This window comes from Bactrocera dorsalis, chromosome 5 (assembly GCF_023373825.1).
Source record: "Bactrocera dorsalis isolate Fly_Bdor chromosome 5, ASM2337382v1, whole genome shotgun sequence".
NCBI classification, from domain to species: Eukaryota; Metazoa; Arthropoda; class Insecta; order Diptera; family Tephritidae; genus Bactrocera; species Bactrocera dorsalis.
Window position 1 is genome coordinate 64,702,471 of NC_064307.1, and position 15,785 is coordinate 64,718,255.

The window sequence follows — 15,785 nt, forward strand, 5'->3', positions numbered from 1 at the left end:
TAAGGGCTCACATACACATATGCACATATAAACATTCACATATATATACTTAGTGTGCACATAAGCTTGTAGTTTACGCTATGAATGCATATATGTATGTGCACTTTGGTCTGTGTGTGTTCGTTGTGTTGCCTGGTTACTGGCGCATATTCAACTTTAATTATATTATATATCCTTTCTATTCACTAGTAAATAAGGCGTATGTTTTTGAGGTTTCTAGGTTGCACTTTGCGGTTTGGAGGGCCGAAATCAATGCATTTATTAATTTCAGCTTTTTGGCAATGCATTTATAGCATTATGTCACATGGCGTATACGTAACCTTGCTTAGTAATTTCGGAAATGCTGGTATAAATAATTTCGGCCACGGCGTATGAGTGATATCAAGTATAACTAGTATTTAATACCTCTGTCCATATGAATTATTGTTAAATTAAATTAAAATTTAAATATTAATATATTTTTATAATAGTAAAATAAATAAATAAAAAAAATGTGTATGAAAATAAAAAAAATATATACATATGTATATACATATATTGTATATTTAAATAAAAAAGAATAATAAAAAAAATATAAAAAAAATCATTTTGATCAAAAACTAATACTTAATAGATAAAAAAAATTTAAAAAATTTTGCCAAAAAACAATAATTGTAAAAATATATAAAAATTAAAAAAATTAAATTATTTATATAAACCATTAAAAATACCATTTCAATAGAAAAAATTTAAATAAATTCGCAATTTTCAGAAAAAAAGCTGATATTGCAACTAATTTTGTATAAATTTTAAAAATTTAATTAATTTCTAATTACTAAAATTTTTTTGTTTAAATTTCTTTTTTAAATTTATTTATTAAAACAAAATAAAAATTATTGAAATTAATTTAAATAGTTACAAAAATTATCAAAAAAATTAACTAAGTCAAAATATTAATTAAATTTTTATTAATTATTGCTGTTTTTATAAAAATTGTATTTTGTTTTTAATTTTTTTTGTTAAATAATAACATTTTTTATTAAAAATAAATTATTATTTAATGTAATTAAACAAATGTTTTTCTTTTAATAAATAAATAAATTAATTAATAAAAAAATGAAATAAATAAAAAACACCGAAACAAAGTAATTTTTTTTAGAAAAAATAATATTTAGTAAAAATATTTAGTAAAAATTATATTTATATTTTGACTTTAAATTAAACGATTAATTTGTTTTTGTTCACAAAAAATTTTAAAAGAATACTAACTTAAAAATAAAAAATAATAAAAATGTAAAAATTGATTATTTATATACATATAATATTTAACTATATTACACTAACGACTTTTCAAAAGAAAATTTTAATTTATTTCTTTCCCGTACTGTTCCCAAACCCAAACCGATATTTGCTTATTTTATAAATGTCTTGTATATAGACAATCAGTATTAGGGGACAAATATTTAACGCATATATGACAAACATAAATATTTATACAAATATCTCTTTTCCACTCACCTCCAATGTCTTGAAATGCCATCGTATATCTGTCGTCGCCGGTGCATCCGTATCGTCGATACTATTTGTGCTACACACGCGCAACGTTGGCCAGCATTGGCAGCGTTTATTGGTGATTTCGCAGCCAGGCTCTATCACTATTGTCTCATCATTTGTACAATTCGTATTGTATTTACTGCTGTGATATGTGGAATGCAGGGAGGATGATGACGAGGGGAGATCTGGAAGAAAGAAAGTTGAGAAGAATGTTTGAGAAAACATAAAAACTTCAAATAAATAAAAATAAAAAAAATTTAATACATTTTTATGGAGAGTTTCTGTAAGAGAGAAAGTGCAAGATTGCTTGCTTTGCATAGAAAAATATTTAGGGCTCATGAAGATACACACTTTTCTGGAGAAACTTACTACACTTCAACTGTCTTTCATCTATCCTTCATTTCCTTGCCATAAAATGAGCGCTCTTTACCATTAGACCAACTGCACACCTGCCTTTCTCTGTTTAAATCTTTAATTAACAGCTTCTTTCTGCTTACTCTCGCCTTTCTACTTGTGCGCTCTCAAGCTACTCCACAATGCTGCTTTGATTATCACCGCTCTGTGTACTCCTTTTATTGCAGCTGTAGTGTTTATAGCTTTTTATGCGCTTGCCTAATTAGGTTTCCTCACGCTCACACAAATCGCGAAAGGAAACACAAAACAAATTTATATACATTTTTTTTTAATTTTTTTTTCTATTTTTTCAATTTTCCTGCTTTTTTATCATCATTTATATAATTTTCATTCTTTTCTTTATTTTTATTTTTATTATTTTTTTTCATCGTCTGCTTGAAGTCTGCAATAAAAAAGCACTTACAACTCACAAGCAAAGCAAATGAAGAACAAAAGTCTACAAATAATAAATTCGTAAAAGCGCACAATAAAATTGTACTAAAATGCATGGAAAACCAGAAAAAACATGTAAAAGCAAAGCCGCTCAGTGAAGTTTTTCGTGTTTGTGCCGCTGGTGCTACAGGGCGTATAAGTGATTTTTAATTACATTAATTTGCTTTGTTTGCTTGTATTGTGGCGGGGTCGTTTTTAGCGAATTTGGCGTGGTGAGCGTAAGAAAAACTTTGCTTTTGCAAAGTGAATTAGCAGCTCTTAGCATAATTAGAGTGAAAAGTAGAAGAAACTTTTTTAAATTTATGCTTGGGAAATGCGAAAAAAAGCTTTCGATGAAAAAAGTGTAAAATACATAAAAATGTATATTAGCAGGTATTAAACAAAATAAAGCGATTCAATTTAAGGGAAATCACGAAAAAAGTTAACTTTGGTGGCACCGAAGCTATAATACAAACATAACAAATAAAATCATTTCCATGCAAGAAATTCATTTTGATCGTACAGTTTGTATGGCAGCTATATGCTATAGTAGGTCGATCTGAACAATTTCTTCAAATATAGTAGCCTTGCTTAAAATAATCATTTATGTCAAATTTCGTGAAGATACCTTGCCAAACGAAAAAGTTTTTCATACAAGGACGTGATTCTTACTAGTCAGTTTGTATGGCAGCTATAGGCTATAGTTTTCCGATCTCAAAAAATTATTCGAATATTGTGGCTTTGCATGAAATAATATTTTATACCAAATTTCGTGAAGATACCTCGCCAAATAAATAAGTTTTCCATACAAGAACGTAATTTTTATTAGTCAGTTTGTATGGCAGCTATATGCTATAGTAGTCCGATCTGAACAATTTCTTCGAAAACAATAGAACTACTGTAGATAATAATCAGTACCAAATTTCGTGAAGATATCTTGCCACATAAAAAAGTTTTTAATAGAAAGACTTGATTTCGATCGTTCAGTTTGTATGGCAGCTATATGCTGTAGTCGTACAATATCAACGGTTCCGACACATAAGTAACTTCTAAGAAAGAGAAGAACTTTTGCAAAATTTCAGATCGTTATCTCAAAAACTAAGTCTATTTTGCGACTAGTTCGACTTAGCTCGTCACGGTGGTAATTTCTGGTATATGTGCTGTATAGGATCCACAACTTTTCCTGCTGGATACTACAAACTTAGTAACAAATTTAGTATACCCAGTTCGGGGTATAAAAATCACTTTAAGCCAAAATAACACAAAAATAAAGACACTTACAGCCTAAAAACGTAGAAGCACCTCCATCTCTAAACTCCCATCCCACTTTAGTACACAAAAATTTACTTTTTCAGGTTTCTAAACAAGCAGAGTGACATTTTATTCAATTTCGTGCATGAGAGCATGCTTAGAATGAAAGCGGAATGCGACTACTACGAAAAAACAACAACAAAAAACAACAAACAAATACTCATTAAAGCCACTCAAGCTTAACAACATTGCCTTGGGTACACCTAAAGAGGAATTAAAAAAACATTAGCTTTGTTTTTGTAAATTTAATAAGCCAAGTAGCTTACAAAAGCAACAAATAAACGCATACAAACACAAATATGTACATATGCACACAACATAATTTATGCAAGCAAGTGAGCGCGCTTATGTTACCTGCAATTTTTAGCAAAGTCACCCGCGCACATACACACACACGCAAACGCATATTAACCCACATATATTAGCGAGTTAGACATACTGCTTCACATGCGAGTGCGCGTGTGGCATGCAACGTGCTGTCGGCCAGCAACCTTGACACACTTTTCTGCAATCCTCAAAGCGGTAAGGCGCGTGTGTATAAAATCTTGCTTTAACTATGTATAATCGCTGTTGTTGTTGTGCTTGCTACTGTTGCGTATTTTTTGGTTGTTTTAGCATTAGCTTTAACTTGTTTTATTTTTTTTTTTAATTTTTTTATTTCGCTAATTCCCTTTATAAACGCTTTGGATGCTGCTGAAAGCTCCCTTCAAGCATTATCTAGACACACGTGTGTTCGTGTGTATGTGTGCGTGTATGCAGGCAGTTAAAGTTGTATGAAATGTAATTTTCTGCGCTTTTTCACGCGCATTCTTATTATTTATTTATTTTTTATTTTATTTTTTTTTTTTGTTTTTATGCAAACTGCTATTTTTTGTTTAATGGGAAAGTGGACTTAAATTATATAAAAAATAATGAAAGTGTCCTGTTTACCTGTCGGTTATGTTGGTGGCGCACAAAAAGGTAGTGTGACCTTAGCAGATTTAAGCATTGCTTTATGGTCTTTATAAACCTTGAAGTGCTTGCTTAACTGCTAAAAATGTTAAGTTAGTACATTCATAATATCAATTGCTACAAAAGAGTCCGAAAAGCGCTTTTTCACCAATGGTTTTTATTTGAGGTTATATCACTCTTTCTGGTATGCTGTATGCGACATAAAAATAAGAGTAATATATTTCGATTTCTAGTCACAAAAATAAATAATACTAATAATAATACGACAAAACTACGGATACCCCATATATTTTATACTATTTTTTGAATATTTCTTGCAAGAGTCCAATAATTAAAACATTTAACATACTATTAGTACATACTGTAAACTACCTAGCAAGTAATAAGGGTGTGATCACCAGAAATTCCATCGAAAATGTGAGTGAATTCATCAAAACTAAGCCAAAATCATCATTGAAATTCATGGAAATGGAATTGAACCTGTCCAAAACATCGATTTCTTGTATAGTGGTCCTTCAAAATTAGTAAAAGTAAAAGCAAAATGACTGAAAAATCCTATGAGCAGATGCTGAGTAAAAATTTAGAGCCTAGAGCAGCACAAAAAATGGCCCACAAGTTAACTTCATAGCAGCAGGACAGTGATCTCAAACCTACAAGTCGGGTTCGAAAGAACATTTCTATGCTACCATGGCTTTAACAGACCTAAATAAACTTAATCGATTTCTTGTTCTTCCAATAAACTAGAGATTATTAATAAATTTAAGGACTCCTGGGAAAGCGTGGCATAATCGTTTCTTCCAAAGGCAATACAATTCACTTCTCAAGCCATATGAACAATGTAGACCTTACTTTTAGTGGGTATACATAGTTTAAACGAATTGTATGTACTATACAGACTAAGCACTTCAGTTTTGGCCGATCGAATGTCTTCAATTTTGCTATATTGTATAATTTTCACGGAACTGAATATCGGAAGTCTCTTTTAGACATTGAGTAGTGATAAAATACTTCATTGGTACCGTAAATAATCAGTGTCTGTCTTCATACGACTTCAAGGGTTTGGAATATTCCGCCGAATATTTTGGATCGAGACAAAGGATTTTAGTGAAATTATTTGCTTATAAATTTTGACATTTTCATATAAACTCGAGACCTATTTTTTGAAACAAAATTGTTGTAAAGGCGTGTGGGAAGAACTCTGCTGATAGAGTAATGCAATATGCATTCAAATTGCTCAAAATGAAGTTGCGAAAAATCGTTTTGGTAAAATAATCAGTTAGATTAAAATCGATATTATTCAGAATATTCACCGAATCATAGCTCACTTACATGTCTTGCTATTTTAAATTGTTAATCTGTGTAATAATATCGGCATAAAGTGTGCTACAGGGTATACTATGAAATATTATATTTCGGGGATTGTTAGGCCTTAAGGATTCAATCTTTCTTTAGTTTGTTCACCGTACACCGGGACTGGAGGTACATCCATAAGTTTATTATATATCAATTAATACTCTCCTTTCTCTTAAGAATATTAAGCTTGTACTCTCTAAAATTTTTCTTAGTTCGATCACCGTATACAGGAACCAGACTTCCATAAGTTTATGTTATATCAAGACAATTAAGACTCTCCTTTCTTTTAAAACTATAACGCTTGAACTCTCTGAAGCTTTCATAGTTCGATCACCGTAAACCAGAACCGAAAATACCACGTTATGCTTAGTTTATATCACTTAATACTCTCCTTTTTCTTAAGATATTTAAGTTTTGACTCTCTCAAACTTCCTTTAGTTTGTTCACAATATACCGGAACCGGAAACATCTCCTTGTGTTTATTTTATATCAATAGATGCTCTTCTTTCCTTCAAAAATATAGGGTTTGGTCTCTCTAAACCCCGATAGCTATGTAGAAGCTTTCCCAATAAAGTATAAAAAACGGTCTCCTTTTGGCATAGTTGGCTTAGCAATTAGAAAGAGGCTCCAGCTAAGCAGCTATTACTGTTAACTTTGTGGCAACTTATACAGACATTTCCCCGCCGACATTTTATATTAACTAGCTGGTATACATATTTTATAATTTCTTCTCAAGCATACATTCCCAAAATTTGTAAAGTATTCTATACTATGAGTCAGCTAAAAATGAAGTATACTTTTCTGCGTTGTATACACAGATATAACATACTTCTTTCTTTTAATTACCATTAAGTGAAGACTATATGTATATTGCAAGCACTGTAAAGTGACTACTTTATGCCCAAAAACTTAAATTTTGCATGCACTCCTCACATACACACACACATATACATACACGAATGTGATTACCATAGAAGAGAAAAGCCAAGCGTTCTACAGCTGAGCTAACAAAAACGTTACATACTTTTAAGCGCTGAAATTTCGTAAACGACGCGGAACAGCTGAGATAGCACAAAATGGTGACCCAAAAACGAAAAAATGCAAGAAATGATAAAAAGACAAAACAAAGAAATAGAATGTAAAAATAAAAGCAGTAAAAACCAAGGAAAACAAAGGCACTTAAGGCAAATGCGTCGAATAAAAGATGAGCTGTGGAAACCCCACAGTGGATATTAGTGACACTTGGGGAGAGACACAAACTAGTTGGGCGTACATGGATGCTTACTTATATTTAAATATACATAATATTGTATATATGTACAAATATACAGTGATGTTGTATATACATATATACAGTGATGAATATACATACATATAACCACAACACTTTAATTTAGAATGCCGCTTTATAGCTTGACTTGTAAATAAAAATAAAAGCATTCAGTACTAAATTAAGGATAACATACGTCTTGTATATAACAAAAGATGGCAGTGTGGCACACATACACATACATATACATTCTTACATTTAACTGAAAGCAGTTGAAACCCTTTTTAAATTGTCTGCCTTTATGGTTATGAGCAACTAAATAATAACAATGACAGACAGCAGTTCAGGGTCACACGAGAGAAGCATGCATACGGACAAACAAGCACACACACACCCAAACGGAGAAACAATAACACATACAAATAGTCTTTGAAAAATACATATATAAAGTATATATATGAATATATTTAGGACAAAGCAATTTAGTTGAATGGCTTGCTGTCAGCCGCTGAACTGCGCAACTAACGTATGTGTGTCGAATGTAAAGTGTAAAAATTGCCAAGAATGGTAATTTGATAGAGATATGTTGCCGAAATGCTGAGCGAAAGTGTTTGAAAATGCTAAACGGTGGCAAATTTGTGTTCGTATGTCTGTCGTGTACTAAACTGTCAGTTTAGTTGCGCTCGGTCAGCACTGGTGAAAGGTAAACGTATGCTTTTAGCATTCGTAGCAAAGATATAGCATACGATATACATATGAAGGCGTTTTGAACAAGACTAGTTTGGGAGCTCAAACAATTTGATATTATTAAATGATGTATTGGGCGTGTCTGTGTTGGAGATAAATGTGTTGTGGCACATACATATGCTGCTCGAAGCAAATAAGCAGAGAAGCATATGTGAGAGTTTCATATATATATAAGAGAACAGTTGGGCATATGAAATGGGTATTGAATAAAGGATTTTGCGTACAAAACAAATAATAACATATAATAAAAAGTGTGGCGTAATTGTTATTTAAAATAAGGCTGAGCAATATTTTGCAGGAATTTTGAAGATTTTAGAGCAATGTTTACAGAATTTTGAAGGAATTAAGCTGCAAAACTTAAGGTTTGTTTAACGCAATCAGTCTTTAAAGATTCTTTAAACTTTTACTTCGAATTTTTGATGACATTTTTGATAAAATGTTAAAATAACAACAATTCTTTAGAAATTACTGATACGAGATGGTTTTCTTAATTTATTTTATCAGGTAACATGACAAAAGACTAGTAGGTCTATGTATGGCATGACAACTGGCCTTATCGGCAGCATGAAATTTTCAGTTTTTTGCGTTAAATTTTTCTTGGAAAATTTTCAAGTGGGACAACAAAATAATATTCCTTTCTTAATACCTGGATTAACTTTGCCACTGCCGAATAATTTTTACAGCAGTTTGGATCAATAAGAACTGGTATAGGTAAGAAAGGTAGGGAGAATACCACGGAGCAGCTGAAGAATATGACTATGTGCCGCCTTATTTGAATAACTGCGCAAATTTTGACAGTACAATACTTTTACAACACATTGGATCAACACAAGCCGGTAAAAATTGGCATAAATAAAAACTGGTATAAACTGGAATGAGTAATAGCGGGTATAAAGTGATATAATTAAACAAGGAAACGCGTTGTTAGGCAGCTTAAAATATCATAGGTAGGCTTTCCGCTTTTTGCTGAAAATTTCAAAATTTCGTGGGAAAATTTTGCCACTCTAAAATATTTTTCACAATATTTTAGACCAATTATAACTGGTATAAACTAGTTTCTACAAATATGAACTGGCACAAACTGATTTAAATTATTTTTGACCAATATGAACTGGTATAAACTGATATAAAATATTTTATACATATACGAACTGGTATAACAACTGGTTAAATATAAATCGAAACGATGTACAGCTGTATAATTTCAGGTATTTAATGGAAATTTCGAAGATTTTTGCTGCTTTACTGCTGCCCTCGGTACCATATGTGAACTGGTATAAACTGGTATAATAACTAATCAAATAGCTATGCGCCTAACTAAAAAAATAATATATACAAGTTATTTGAAATAAAATTTGTCATTTTTTAAAGAAGTTTTGCAGGTTATTCAAAATCTCTATCCAATCTTTGGCAGCTTTAAGTTGAGTAGACATGACATTATTTGTCTCACTTTTCGAATGCAAATTTTTATGCTGTCTTTAATATAATATGTGATCTGGTATAAACTGGTATAATTAAACATCTGGTATAAACTGGTATAACTAAAATTCTAGTAGTTTAAGCCTAATAAATACCCTTCTTGCACAGTCAACTGGTACACGTATTTCTTTGGCAGCTTTAAGTTGAGCAGAGATGACATAATTTGTCTCATTTTTTGAATACAAATATGAAAATTTCAGAATTTTTATGCTGCTTTAGGTATAATACGTGATTGGTATAAACTGGTATAATTAAAAATCTGGTATAAACTGGTATAACTAAAATTAAAGTAGTTCAAGCCCAATAATAACCAAATTGTACAGTCATATGGTACAAGAAATCTTACAGCAAATTTTAAGCCAATCTAGTATCTCTGCTTCACTTAAGGATTTCGCGAAAAAATGGATGAGTGACTTTCTTCTTTTTTGAACGTAAATATGATACTTTCATCATATTCCTGCTGCCTTAGATACCTTACGCGATCTGGTATAAAGTGGTATAAACAATTAGGCACCAAGATAGTGAATAAAAAGGCAAATTTCATAGTTATGAAGACTATCTGAATCTTTGTCTCACTTAATTACTCGTTGTACCTTCATCACCGTATACATTTTAATCTTTTTTTTACGTTACTGCGGAGCCTTGCATAGTATATGACGAGAAAGAGAATTTGTTTGAGGTAAGCTACTTTCTAAATTATAATACATATATTTTCCTTAGAAAATGTTCTTGTTATTCCAGCACTTCTTTTACAACATTAATTTCACAAATATATTTGAATATAAAAAGAACAAAATTACTATATCCGGTTAATCAGAGTTGATATATGCCGACAAATGGGTCATAAGTCTCAATGTTGTTTAGAAACGCCTGGCTTGCAAGCTAGAAGGCAATACAATTGTCTACAACGGATGACACAAAGCAAATTCATTAGCCGAAAGGAATGATATCAACGAAAGCAAAGGAAATAGCTTAGACGTAGGCGGAGATACGACACATAAAAAAACTAGAATTCCCAATTCCTAAGAAATAAATGAGACAAATCCTTGCAAACGACAGTAAATTCAATGAAGCTAGGCTAAGCAAAGTGATGGACAGCAATAGCTGCGGCAAGACGTAAATTTTACATACAAAAATATACATACATTCATGACTCCGCACACACACCTACACACAACCAGGGTTTTGTATTCAAATCACTGTAAAATAGATTTTGAGCCTTCCACACAAGTACGCTCGTTTATCCATAAGCAATTTTGCACTTTATGCCACTTACAGCAGACACTTCAGCATAATCTTCCACTTTGCCTTTGAAAATTCTATTGAATTTCTCAGAGTTGATTAAATTTACCAAACTACATGACATACATATATGTATATACTATGTTTCTATGAGTTTACAGCCGCTGGACAGCGCCGCCTACTATGAAACTCGCACTGCCGCTGAAATGTGGGCAAAAAGGAAAAATGAAAAAAATTGCATACAAAACTGAAATCTCTTCAAGTCATCATTGGCTTATGTCAGCATTTTTGGTTCGACCTCTTCAAAAAGGCACTTCAAAATTTCTCCAAGTGCCATTATGTAGGCGTAAAAGTAATTTAATAAAATGAAAGGCGAAATGGGCTTTGCAAAGGCGGCTGGCATTGTGTTTGGAATTGCAAATGGAAATGATATGTGCCTTTTTGGCGGCTAAGTGTCATGACTCAGGATTTGGGTCCATTGCGATTCTGTAGCGCATAGTTATTCATTTAAATAGGATTTTTAAAAACGGTTTGGGTTGCGCTAGAATGCTGCCATACAATTAGTTAATAGCATTTTGAGCAAGAGAGAGAGACGTAATTGCAAGCATATTGTTAGCGCGTGTTTTATGAAGAAAAAAAATTATAGAAAATTTCAAAATCTTTTAAATATTACATTTTTTTTTTAATTTAGTGGCTACCCACACAAGAAGCGAAAAATTTATTACTACCAATGCATTTTAGGATATATGTATGTACATATATTTCTCATTTAGAATTATTTAATTTAATCAAGTTCCAACTACTATAGTGCTTTGTCTGCAAATTTGTCGACAAAAAAAAAAAATTGAAAAGGGTATTGCCATATAATTAAAATACTTAAATTTATTATAGAAACTTAAATAAATCAAATGATTTCTGAATGATTTTTTTTGCGAGAGCACTGAAAAATTGGGAAACATATAAAATAGGGTTGCCTTCTGTTTGAAAAAAAAAGATATTCTAAAGCACTTAAATTTGTTGGAAAAAATTAAGTAAATCAAATTTTTTTTGAGAAAGCGGTAAAAAATTTGAAAATATATTTAATAGAGTTGCCATTTGTTTGTAAAAAGATATTCAGGAAACCTTAAATTAATTGAACAAAATTAGGTAAAACAAATATTTTGTTTTCAGAAATCTCAAAAAATTAGAAAAAATATAAAATAGGGTTGCCATATGTTTTAAAAAACTTTATACTAAATTATAAATTTAATTTTCATAAATTTATGGCACAACTTTAAGTAACGCAAACACTTTGTTTTGAGAAAGCGATGAAAAATTAGAATTAACATATAACATGGTTGCCATCTGTTTGAGAATGAAGTTGTTTGTTGGTGCGCTTATTAAGGCGTAGTGAAACACTAAGTTTTCTTCCTTCCTTTATTCTTATTTTAAAAGTAAAATTGGTCAGCAAAAAAAATTTTAACGGTGCTGCCATATCTCGAAAGTACTAAAATTTATCGTAAAAAAATAAACAAATAAATAACTTTTTTTTTTAGACAGCTCCTATAAATGAGAAAACTATAAATTAGGTTGGCATTTGTTTAAAACAAATATTTTGTTTTGGAAAAGCGCTTATAAATTGGAAACAAACATATAAGAGGGTTGCCATTTTAAAAAAGTATGATTACATGGTGCAACCTCAAAGGCAAATAAAACGTTGACTTTTCTTTATTTTGATTTTACTCTGAAACTTTTCGGCTAAAATAAATGTAAAACGGTAATGCCATATGTTGAAAACTTTTAAATTTATTGTCAAAAGTCGACTAATACAGATAATTTTTTGTGCTCCTAAAAATTATATAATTTATAAAATAGAGTTGTCATCTGTTTAAAAAAGTGTTTTTTTTTAATTAATTTTTAAGGCATTTGAAAGACTAAAATAGATTCTACAATTCACCATTAAAGACGATAGAAAGAAAAATTATTTCTGACTAATATAAAAACAGGGTTGCCACCGTTAAAAAATAATAAATTTCAACTCAGAACTTTGCCTCTACAGTATTTTTGCCTATGTAGCTGAACTTTGTATCCCGGCAAAAAAAGTCTGTAATTTTTTTGCTTTTTTTTATTTAAAAAATAATTTTTTTTCATGAAAAATTTTATAAAAAAATAAAATAAAAAATTATTTTTTTTTTATATAGGCAGAAGTAGGCTTTTTATTCCTTAACTAGCATCATACTTATAACATACAATGTCTTGTATTTTTAATACTTCAGCATCCAATCTTATTTATAGATACGCTACTTTGTCTGAACTATCCTATTGATGCCTATTTGTTTATAAAAAAAAAAAACAACAACAATAATATATTGTTTTTATAAAATAAATTTTAAATAGATATCTATATTCAAGGCTTAAGCCTTCGATATGGGCATGTTGCACCTATGGTATACACGGCGTATGAGCAACATAAATGCCAAAGTATTTCATGAAATCAATCAATTGCATACCAAGAAAAAGTTTGATTGGATGTTTTTATGCTTTTTATTAATATTTCTTATTATTAATATTACAATTACTTTCCACCATTTTATTATTCTATTGGAATTTATTATTATTGGTACAAAACTGAAAATCTCTTATAACTTAAACACTATTGACATAAATGAGCGTGAAAAACTATATATGCACGTAGTACTTAAATCAAAATATCAAAAACAAAGGTGGTATGCATGTCCATACCTTCAAAGGCGCTTTTTTATTTTTAGTTGCATACCTACGTATGCTAGAAAATTTATATTTAGAAAAATATTTACTTTAGCTCATTTACGTTCAGTTTATTTTCAATTTATTTCCACAGCTATGCAGCAAAGCGCGAAAACAACTAAGCAAAGAATTAAAAGCAAAAGAAAATATCTAATAATATATAAAAAATAAGAAAAAATGTTAACTGTGACTGTAATACCCTTCACGGCCGCATTTCTTATAGCATTAGAGAGTATAAAAATATCATTAGCTCCATTTTCATTGGACAGTTGGTATGACAGCTATATGCGATATTGGTCCGATCTGAGCAATATTTTCGAAGAGTGTAACCTTGCTCTTGAAAGTAATCTGTGCCAAATTTCGTGAATATATCTATTCAAATAAACAAGTTTTCCATACCAGGACTTGATTTTGATCGGTCAGTTTGTATGGCAGCTATATGCTATAGTTGCCAAACCTGAGTAATTTCTTTGGATATTCTAGAGATGCTTTAGATAATAATCTATGCCAAATTTTGTGAAGCTACCCTGTCAAATAAAAAAGTTTCCCATACAGGGACCTGAGTTGTATAGGTAAGTTTGTATGGCAGCTATATGTTATAGTGGTCCGATCTCAATAATTTTTTTGGAGACAGTAGTATTGCTTTAGATAGAATATTATGCCAAATTTCGTGAAGATCTCTTTTCAAATAAAGAGGTTTTCCAAACAAGGACTTAATTTGGCTTGAGCAGTTTGTATGACAGCTATGTATATTTCATAGAGTTCGGATCTCAGCAATTTATTCGGATATAATAGCTTTGCCTAGGATTGTAAACTATGCCATATTTCGTGAAGTTATTTTGTAAAGCAAAAAAGTTTTCCTTACAAAAACTTGACTTTAATTGGTCTCACACTGATATCTCAAAAGCTACGGGACTGTTACCTACTGAGGGAAAGATAAATAGGTTAACGCTACTCAGCTCATCTCGCTGATAAATGTTCACATAAATACTCTTCAGGATCTCCGAGATTACCAACTGAGTGTTACAAACTTCGTAGCTAACTTAATTTGCACTATTCTGGGTACAAAAAGAGTTTAAGAAAAAGTAAAAAAACCGGAAAAGATAAAAATAGAAAAAGTAAAAAAAAATGGAATAAAAAATGATAGCAATGAAGTAGTGATGTTTTGCCATGAATAAATAATGCAAAAAAGAACTAGCCTTGTACAGCAAGCAGCCTGCTAGAGCTAAGCTCAATGACCACTTCACATTGAACCGGTGGAAAAAAGCGGTGAGGCGCACACCCACTTCACTCATACGCAACCTGAAACCGCTGAGCTAAAATCAATATTTGAAGAGTTCTACCGGAATAGATATCCACACATAATTGGATTGTTATGTGTGCGCATGTGTGTGTGAAGCGCAAATGTAAATATTTATTCATACATATGTAAGTAAACAAGGTTGTGAGTGTGTGTGTGTGTGTGCAAGTTTTCCCATCAATTCAATTGGACGACATTAAACTTCGTTTCTGTGCGCCATTGCTGCCAATCAATTCACACGTGCAGCGCCTACGACAGCTGCAGCAACAACAACAAAAGGAAGGTACATAAGTAAGTAGCACTAGCAGTGCTAAGAGGAAAAGATGTGGAAAGTTGTTGGCGGCAGCTAGTAATGGCAACTTTCGCAGCGTTGCTTAACGCCTGAATGATTTTCGATGGTGGCCATGATGGAGGCGGCGATGGTGCTGACGATGACGTTGTCGTCGAAGGCTAAACCACACTTTGCCTGCGCAAGCCAGCTAGATATAAGGTAGCTCTAGACATATAAACTTAAAAAGGTAAACAAAGTAAATGCACAGACATACACATACACCTATAAGTAAGCACAAATGCTTATAGACTTGCATGCATGTGCTGTTACTTAGCGTTACTCTTAGCTCACATACCCATCCACAACAGCACACTAATGAAACTTTATACTTTTGTATGTGTAGTATGTGTATGTGTGCCTGCGTCTAGTGTAAGCCGCACTTAAGTGGCGAGTAGCCGCTTGCTAATGTGTGAAGGTTGTATGCTGAAATGCTGCCAGCGTGCGCAAGTAGAGTAGAAAACCACTTAGCAAATGTTAGACGGCAAATTAAGCCAGCTCTCTATACACGTATACTCCTACAGACAGCATTAATTTGTAGTAGTATGTGTACATATATGCATATATGTGTGCGCAGTTTGGTCGCGTTGCCTTTGCTAGTTAGTTAGTTAGTGCATGAATATGGGCTGAAGGGCATGGCTAAGATTAATAAGAGCAAAATAACCGAAGCACATATAAATAAAGGTATGTGCGGGCTTTGG

The 15,785-nt window shown here is 31.6% G+C and overlaps 1 protein-coding gene across 1 annotated transcript in view; it reads right to left on the reverse strand.

Moving 5' to 3' along the window:
* LOC105227887 (cysteine-rich motor neuron 1 protein) overlaps nucleotides 1–15,785 on the reverse strand; it is a 232,519-nt gene that overhangs the window by 38,929 nt on the left and 177,805 nt on the right. Inside the window, exon 6 of the mRNA XM_049457836.1 lies at nucleotides 1,498–1,718. Within this exon, the coding sequence (XP_049313793.1) occupies nucleotides 1,498–1,718 (221 nt within the window). The remainder of the gene's footprint in view (nucleotides 1–1,497; nucleotides 1,719–15,785) is intronic.